We start from the raw sequence: 9,426 nt of genomic DNA on the forward strand, positions 1-9,426 counted from the left end.
ATACAACCAGAAAAAGGAAAATAGGATTGAAGAGAAGTAAAGAAATGGCTTCGAATTTGGATAGAAATATTGGGAGAAATGACAGACTACACAGTTGATTGGAAGGAAAAGGGAATTGAGAGTTATGGGGGATGATGATGATGATGATAAGGAGGAGGAAGAGGAGGAGGAGCAGAAGGAGGAGGAAAAGGAGGAGGAGGAGGAGGTTAGGAAGATACATACAGTACATCAGGGAAGATAAAAATTGTAACATTCTCTCTCTATCTCTCTCTCCTCTTCAGTGATCAGTATCCCCAAACAAATCTGTAATCAGGGTGGGCCAATCAGGAGGCAGCCTGGCGACCTTACGAATCCCGGGGCTCCAATATAGGCAGCCAATCACCGTAATGGGCGCCAAATTATTGCTCCACTTTTACCTCAAGGGGAGACCCACCTGGCACTGATTGGTTGGTTCCTTTCAAAGCTCTCTTCTCTCTCCTGGTTTCCTTTCCTCTCCTTTCCTCTTCTCTCGTTACTGGGGTTGCATTTGCTTAGTGTTATCTTCTTTCGCAGTTATATATTTTTTTAGGGAACTGTCTTTATTTTATCTTTTGTTACTTTTCTCGTGTTAGTGCTTTCTTTGGGACCATACACACACACTCTCTCTCTCTCTCTCTCTCTCTCTCTCTCTCTCTCTCTCTCTCTCTCTCTCTCTCTCTCTCTCTCTCTCTCTCTCACACACACACACACACACACACACACACACACACACACACAGTGAACTTCATGTCTGATGTCCCGTTTCTCTGCCCCCAGACCTGAGCCGTGGCCTACACATCACTAAGGTGGACGTGCCGAGCCCCGTCGTGGTGGGGGAGGGCGGCTGGCTGGTGTGTGAGTTCGTCGAGGAGGGAGAGAGTGTCTACGCTCTCAAGTGGTACCTTGGCCTCGACGAATTCTACCGCTGGACGCCCGCCGAGAGCCCCCCGGTGAAGACCTTCCCGGTGGAGGGTAACCCTCTCCGTGTGGACAAAAATGCCTCAAATCGGGGTCGAGTCAAAATCCACGATGTTAAACTTGGAGCCGCGGGCGTCTTCCGCTGTGAGGTGTCCGGTGAGGCACCCGCCTTCCACACCGAGTCAGCCGTGGCCTCCATGAAAGTCGTCGGTGAGTTGTGTAGCGTCGAGAGTGTGTGTCATGTTGTAAGAGTGGTTAGGTAGGCATATTCTTGTTATATATTATTTTCGGCAACTTGCCCCTCTGGTACCCTGAAGACAGCAAACAATGAACATTTTCTGCTTTCCGGCCACCAGACCTGCCTGACGAGAAGCCTCGCATCAGCGGGGTGCAGGGCAGCTATCAGATGCATGAAGACGTGATCGTGAACTGCTCCTCGCCCCGCTCGCTGCCGCCCGCCACCCTCACCTTCTACGTCAACGATGAGCAGGTGAGGCAAACCGTTGCCCTCTGCGAAGGGTCTTGTTCTCAACTGCTTTGTTCCGGTATATAACAGGTGATTATTGTGCAGCAGAAGCGAAGGCAGATCCATGATGTTTGGAGCCTGACAGGTAATTATAAGGCAATTACAATACTCGAGAGTGCGATAAGCCAATTACATTATTCGGAGAGATAAACTTGTTTAATTTCCATTTTTTTCTCTTAATTGTATGAACGGGCGTGTGTTTGAATTGTAGTTTTGATACTTGGTTTAAATTCCAAGTACAGGTGTACCGAGCGAGATAGTTTGTGCTACAACTGTACATCAAGGGAAGTGTTGTCCCCCACACAGCACACATTTTCCGGGCATTCCTTTTGTTCCTCCCGCGGCAGCCTGCCTGGCGCCCGTCAGCAACTCCCGGGAGAGTGCAGGGCTTCACTCTGAGACAGACTCAGCTGCACGACCGACTGTTTCACTCACAAATGATGTTTACACACACACACACACACACACACACACACACTTTTTTTTCCCAAAGCTTCAAAAATATGATTGCATCCATTCCTCACAGTTCATCCTTTGCTTTCTCACCTCCACAGGCCGATCCGTCGTGGGTGATGAAGTACCCAACCTACGAGGACCCGGAGACTGGCCTGGAGACATCCGTACTTGGTTTGCGATTCCCCCTGCGGCCGAGGCTGTTGCGGCGGGGCATGGCTGAGGTTAAGTGCACCGCCTCCATTCTCAACAAGTACTGGGAGAGCAGCGTGGCGTCCGTGTACGGGGACGTGCCCTACCACGCCTCCATCATGGAGGGGCGCGCCGCCACTGGCCAGGGTGAGTATGGCAGCATGGCGCCTTTGGGAGACTTAGATATTCTTGGGAGCGTGGCAGCTCCTGACAGGTAAGGGTTAGTAAGGGGCAACAGGAACCCAGAAAGGAAAGCAATAAGTATTGTTGTTTGTGTTATTTGTAGTGGGGACAAGGAGCCTGAGAGGTTTTCCCAAGTAAAGCAATGTTGTTGGGCGGCCGTGATGGCAGCAGCGAGAGGTGAGTCATGGCGAGGTGCTGAAGAGGGAAGTTTGGTTCGTGCAGCAACAAGGCTCATGAGTGGGTTGTTAAGGTAATGGCGCGGCCTAATGGGCCGGTGCTGCCAGGAAGTGTGTCAGTGTCGTTCAGGTGTTGCAAGGTGTCTGCCAGGTGTGTGTGTGTGTGTGTGTGTGTGTGTGTGTGTGTGTGTGTGTATATATATATATATATATATATATATATATATATATATATATATATATATATATATATATATATATATATATATATATATATATATATATATATATATAGCGACCTTGGTGATTAAGTTGCTTGGTTAAATGTTCCATTCATGTGTGTCGTGTTTCCAGGCATAATAATGACACTTTAGTTGTAATTGTTTTAGAGAATCACGTGAAGCCACTCTGACGCACTCATTTCCACACTCGGCAGGGTGTTGGGCGGCAGCCTGCAGCACGGCCACGACAGGGGTGCTGTTGCTGCTCATGGTTCTGCTGCTACGTTAAGTCTCCTCGCATCCAAAGGAGTTGATGGTGGAAGCAACACTTCGCTGTTCCCCGAGGGAGTGTGTCGGTTTAGTCGGTGGGAGGTTCTCCTCCACTAATTTGTGTCGACACCGAAAAGTGTTATGTATGCTTAGGAGGGACAACTGTATTACCTCGACCTGTGCGGCGTGCTGAGCGTGGCGAGAACGCTTGTTATACATAGTAGGGCAGTGCGACAGATCGACAAGTAATGAATCTGCTCTCTGCTTCTAATCTGGGTTTGCGAGACCGAAGGAATCTACATTTGATAAATACTGTGATTTTCACATAACAGAAAACAGAAACCAGACAGACATCGGTCGCAGTGTTGTGTGTCACATACCGAAAATATCCCCTAGTCAGGCTTACAGTGCAGCAGGAGCACCGCCGCCGCTGCGGGGCAGTAAGCTCACGAACGTTACCTTAAGGATGCTCCGCAGAGACAAGACGCCCCTGTGATGCTGTTCAGGTGCGGTGCGGAGGTGGTCCTCTGTGCTGGAAAATTTAGCATAAATGTATTGTCGCCGTAGGCTACTTTATTTTCCTGAGGTTCGAAAGACATCTGGAAGTCAGTGGAAAGGTGTAAACAGTGGGCTCTGAAAAGCGTAAGAGTACGCTCAGCAGCGGAGGGCAGCCTCAGTCACGGTGGAGGCGGCAACGACTGACGGTGAGACGGCGAACAAGGGGACACCGCGTCTGAACCGCCGCCTCGTTCATCTCATGAGTCAGCCAAACAATCTGAAAAAGGTTTAGTTTTAATAAGATGTTAGTACATTTGTAAGTTCATTGGTTAGTCACGATTTCTTTTAAAGATTGTGTAACTAAAAACAAGAATGTGTTAACCCAGTAAACGCAGTTTTTAGTAAATCAATAAAATTAAGTACGGAGACAGACCAACGGGGGTGAACCCTCTTCCCTTCTGTGGGACTTGAATAAATGTATCAGTATCCTGGTGGCAGCATTGTCCTACAGTAGGCCATGGCGAGGACTGCGCCTCAAGTGCATGCGCTCTTTTCCCACGCCAGGCGCCAGGCCTCTCAAACCCACAAGAGCACAATGAAGTGCAAGAAGAAGGCGACGAGGCGTGAAGGCAGCGTGTGGCGCCCGTCGGAATGAAGAGCCTGTACTGCTTGACCACCGGCGCCTTGCTAGTCAGGCTCGCGCCCCCAGCAGGTAGTCAACACAGCGGTAAGTCACGTGTGATCCGTTTGCCGGAACAATGTTGTAAGGGATGTCGATCTCACGTTCCGTTGGGGATTAAAAGGTAGGGAAAAAAATGGTTTTCCCTTTTTAATTTTCAGTTTGTAGCGGACATGAATGTATGAAAATGATGAATGAACTGTGGTGGTTTTCGCTTCAAAAGGCCGACCTGTCCTGGTATTGGAAATGACACGCTTGTGTTTACTCGAAAAATAATTAAAAGCAGGAACATGTTAAAGGGTGCTAGATTCGGAACACTTTTTATTTCATGGGCATTATGAGTCAGCTGTGCGCGAGGCTTTGTGCTGGCGTGATTATTTTATTTTGAGCCACACTGTGTGAATGCTTCCGCCTCGTGTTTGATCTTGGGTGGACGAATCCAACTTATATTTATTGAAATGTTGGAGAACGTGCGTTATACTTTGTGTGTGTGTGTGTGTGTGTGTGTGTGTGTGTGTGTGTGTGTTTCAGGCCAGTATCCAGGTGGGGGCCTGAGTTGGGCAACAACCAACCCTTCCATTTCCTTCGCCATAGTCTTTGTGCATTGCTGTCGTGGCCATAAAACTGCGTCCCCTGAGAGCGGCAGCCACTGGGTTTCCTTTTCCAGCCTCTCCGTCAGTTCCCGGGCCGGCGTCAAGGGGCGGGTGGGTGTCATGGGCCCAAGAGAGCACCACATAATCAATATATTACTCTGAGTTTCATATTCATAGACGTAATTGCTTAATTTAATAATCAGTTAGATCCGCTGAATATTCGGTCAACTCTATTTAATATTTTTTTACTCTATCTGATAAAATCAGCTGCATTTCTGCAACGCGTAATTAACATTAAGTGAATAGGTTATAACACCAAAGACTGTCACATAAGCATCAGGGTGAACACAAATGCATAATTTAATGTTGCAAATGTGACGTGGTTCTGGCTTTATTAGTTAATGCAATACCTTTTACTTTTTTTGCTTTCTAAAATTTCTTTTTGCTCCAAAATAATATTTTATGAAATTATATTCAGTCAATAAATAATTTTCCCATCCCGCCGCCGTCACCCTAGCAGTGAAATTCTTGAAGCTCATTTAACAGACAAGGAAAAACACCGCCAGCACCGGACCTCCGAGGCACCGCCCTCACCGCCAAGCTTCACGCTACCGCTTAGGCGCCACGTTGGCCACATGAAATCCCTATTTGATATTGTTCTCCACCATGCAGAGTGTTCTGGTCACACGATGTGTGCTGCTAAGGCCACAGAGTGGCAACAGGAGCGCATGGCAACGCCACCCAGGCCTCGAGTGGTTGCCACCATGCTTGCGTCTCTTGTCAAGCAGCTGTGCCATTGTTTTTTTAATTGCTGATGTGTTTCCATTTTTAAATTCGAGTCCAGTGAAGACATTTTCTTGGATATACGTTTCATGATTTTGGAGGCATTCATCTGTGCGTTAAAAGAGCACGTTTTTAATTAGCCAGCGTTTCGAGTTACTTTCCAGGTGTGAGGGGGACACGAAGTATCCAGGTGCCAATATTCAGGTGCAGATATTCAAGTGAACTCTGTCTCGCGTGGAGTTACCTGCCTCACTGTCTGTATCCGGCGGAGTTAATTGAAGTTACCTTTGTTCTGTGTCAAGTTCGAAGGCTTAAGCTGTCAATATTGCGGCAGATCCACCCTTGCCAACCCTGCCAGCCCTGCCGGTCCGAGGGGAGCTTTCGGAGGGGACGAAATATTGGCTTTGAAGCTGCAGCAAAACCGCTACTATGGGACGGGTACAACACCCGGATATAAATGGACTCAGGAGAAAAAATAATATAGTCTCCTGCATCAATATTTTCTTCACCTTCTAATTGTGCAGCTTCCTTTCTATATTCCTGCGGGCCTGTCGCAGTGAGTGGGCGGCGAGCCATAACCCTGGTGAGGGTTATGGCCTCCCAGGGGCCTCCCTCACTATACTGAGACAAACAATAACAGCGGCTTTGTGAACGGAATCAGACAAGGCAACCTCACTACTATTTTTCGGTTTCTCTTCCCCACCCATTTTGCCTCTCGCTCCCCAGCCCCTCCTATACTCTTCCTCCATCACTGCTCAATCGAAATGTTCATTCTTTTGTTCGTTCAGGCGCGCTGAAAGTGAAGAAAAAGTGTACTCCATGTTGTGTTTCATAATACTTATTGATTTTTTTAATCCTTAGGCCATAATTCATTTTTTGAAGAACATTATTTATACTCGTAATAATTGGAGTCCTTAATTCAGTAATGATTTATGGAACTTTACGCGTATATTGGGAGACAAGGCAAAAAGTCAGTTTTCAGCACAAGTCTGCAAGCGGACATAACATGTCGAGTTAATTCATCACAGCTCATTTAGAAAATATTACTGTTATTTACGTCGAACGTTAGCCCAAGCCTTCCCTTTAGCGTCGCCCAGATGGAGGTGGGCGGCACTGGGAGGGGAGGGTATGGGAGAGGGAAGGGCTGGGCAGCACTTGAGCCGCTAACCATCCAGTGTGTGTGTATGTGTGTGGAACTTTTGCGGTTCTTGCGTCCACTGATGTATGAGCGGTTAGATAGCTATATGTGTATATACTCGAGTGTGCATACGTATGTAAAGTTCAATGGGCTGCCGACACCAAAAAACAAATATAACCTTGAATATATGAGAAGATATATATATACATACTGGCTGTAGTCATTACCTTATGTTAAATGCTCTTATTTAGGATGCCAGCTTAAAAAAAAATATCATGTAAATACTGTATATATCTATATTTGTTTACGAACAATATTGTTGTGACTGTAAATAAATAACTGTACATGTCTGTTCTTTGTTCACCCTTCTGTCGTAAACCCAAGAAGCTTTTTAGAAACGGAAGGAAAAACTTCATCCGGCCACGCTCCGTCCGCCTACAGCCACCTGGGTAAGTCGCACTCCTGGTCAGTAGGCTAAACTTTGCGTGTGTGTGATACGTGTTATTCCTACTTTTGCCTTTACTTATTTTCCATGTACTGAATAAAAGTAACAGCAAAATATGTAAAATAAAAGGCAGAACAATCAAAGAAGGAATGGCAGTAATATTTTCCGCTGATGAGCATAAGTCTGAGTGCTGGTGACGGGAGGAGCAAAAGAAACCAGCGTCTGTCTGGCCCTCACGTTCACGACAATGATTCATCCCCATTGCAGTTATCGGGAGAGCAGACCCAGAGCGCGGCCCCGGGAGGTAAGTCATAATGTTCTCCATCTCTGGCACCAGCGAGTCCGTAGATGCACTTCATTACAGGACTGTACAAAAAAATAAGTGTGTTGTTCCTATGACTCGCAGTGGATAATGATACTTTTCGGTATTCCTGTTTTGCTTGTTAGCGGATAAATGGTTTTCAAATATTGTAATCGAGAAAAGGAAGCAACGCTTTACAGGGTGATTACAGTTATACCCGATACCAATAGTTTCCTGGAATAATCTGGATAAAGCTTTAGACTTTATCTGACAATTCCGATGTAGCAATAGACAGTGTCAAGCAATGCAATTAGGAAACATCAGGAGGGAACGGAGTGGTAGCACCGTCCAGATGTGTGTGTGTGTGTGTGTGTGTCGCTGTCGCTGCTTAGCCGACCCCCAGTGGCCAGAATAGGACATCCTTCCTTGTGATCTTCAGATTAGATAATTCACTTGCATATAATATTTGAAATCCATTGTTCTACATATGTTCATGTAGTCAAACCTGAATCAAATGTTTTCCGGGTAGCCTATTAATTATCAGCCATCGTATGAGGTTCATCTATTCGATTTCTCGTGATCGTTAACTTTTTTTTTCATTCGATCCTTTTTTGTTTATTTTTTCCTGTTTGTCAGTCCTGCAGAAAGTAAAGTGGAGTAACAACTTAGTTCAAGTGGGTGTTTGGTGATACGAGGTTTATTTTTCGCGGCCTTTCGAGAAACAAGAGAACGAGAGAGAAAAGCTGAACGACTGTACGGATAATTCCAGAGAGAGAGAGAGTAGGGGTTGGGGGGATGGAGAGGGAGAAAAAGAGTGATGGAGGGGGTAAGAAAGGGGGGGGGGCCAAAAAGGTATCAGGAAAGATGCCAGATAGCGCCAGATTACGTTAACATGATTACATAATTTATAATAGGCTACTATGCAATGTATCATGTATTCGTGGGTGCTGATTGGAAGTATGATAACTGGGAATGCCTGCTTATATCTATCAGTGAATAATATGATAAATAACTTGTACCATAATAATTACTCTGGTGGTGGCGGTGGTGTCGCCGTGTCGGCTTCACGTTAGCCAGTCTTACTCTCGGGGTGGTAATCAAACCGTACGTAACACTCAAATAACATGGTTAGTTAGTGTGCGTTGACAATAATTTATGGAAGATTAAAAGCCGATTTATTTGTATCATCAATTAGAAGGATTAGCGATGAGGATTTTAGAAATTTTCACATGATACGTGATACGTCCTGAATTGAAGACTTCCTCTCACCCTCCCGGCCTGTCACTGTCAGTACCTCCCTTCCGCGGTAATGGGTTGTCCTGCGTGCTGCCGAACTTATTTTCCCTGCTTTGCGCTACTTGGACAGTGTTTTGCGTTATCCTCATGCGCCATTGGTACGCGGGCGACTTATGTGATAGTGTGTGTGATAAAAACCGTGAAGAGGTTGTGAACGGCTGTACGTGACGCGAGGAAAATGTGAACTCTGGACGGCTCGTGGACGGCGTGGTGAGAGCACGTGCCGAGCTTCCATGTCCCGCGGGCAGACTACTTACTGTCAGAGGTGGTTCCGTTTTGCCACTGACGTTGTGTAATGGTTTGTGAAGCGATGAAACACACACACGAACTATCGCGGTAAGAGTGATCAAAGTATGTATAGACAAACTACAGAATCTTGAGAAGAGAAACGCCGCTAGCCCACCTGCCAAGTTGTATAGTACTTGCGGTGACCGTCTCCAGTAATGTTGTGCAGCCGCCTATGAAGCGTCTTTGAAATGTCGGAGTAAAGTTTTTCTGCTCCGTAGGTGCAGAAGGCTGAAGCTGCCACATGGCCACGTTGCTGCATCAGGGACGGTAGACACGTGCCTGCCACCTTTGTGTCCCTGATGTGATGGTGTTCACGTTCCGCCTACACACACAAAGGTAAATGCTGAATTAGTGTTCTGCGCACATTTCTGTCGGTTAGACTACCAAGCAGTGGTTACTGAAAAGGGTAGTTACCTAATTTGCTGAGCAGCTCCATATTTTTTTATTG

General features: G+C 46.5%; 1 protein-coding gene across 1 annotated transcript; it reads left to right on the top strand.

The window, feature by feature from the left end:
• Positions 1-779: 779 nt before the first annotated feature.
• LOC126998712 (uncharacterized) lies at positions 780-6,996 on the top strand (the record flags this gene model as incomplete). Its single annotated transcript, XM_050860701.1, has 4 exons — positions 780-1,146; positions 1,293-1,426; positions 2,017-2,254; positions 2,903-6,996. Coding segments are annotated over 4 exons (813 nt in total), but the record flags the coding sequence as incomplete, so codon positions are not given.
• Between the last annotated feature and the right edge of the window lie 2,430 nt (positions 6,997-9,426).

This window comes from Eriocheir sinensis, chromosome 15, assembly GCF_024679095.1.
Source record: "Eriocheir sinensis breed Jianghai 21 chromosome 15, ASM2467909v1, whole genome shotgun sequence".
Taxonomy (NCBI): Eukaryota; Metazoa; Arthropoda; class Malacostraca; order Decapoda; family Varunidae; genus Eriocheir; species Eriocheir sinensis.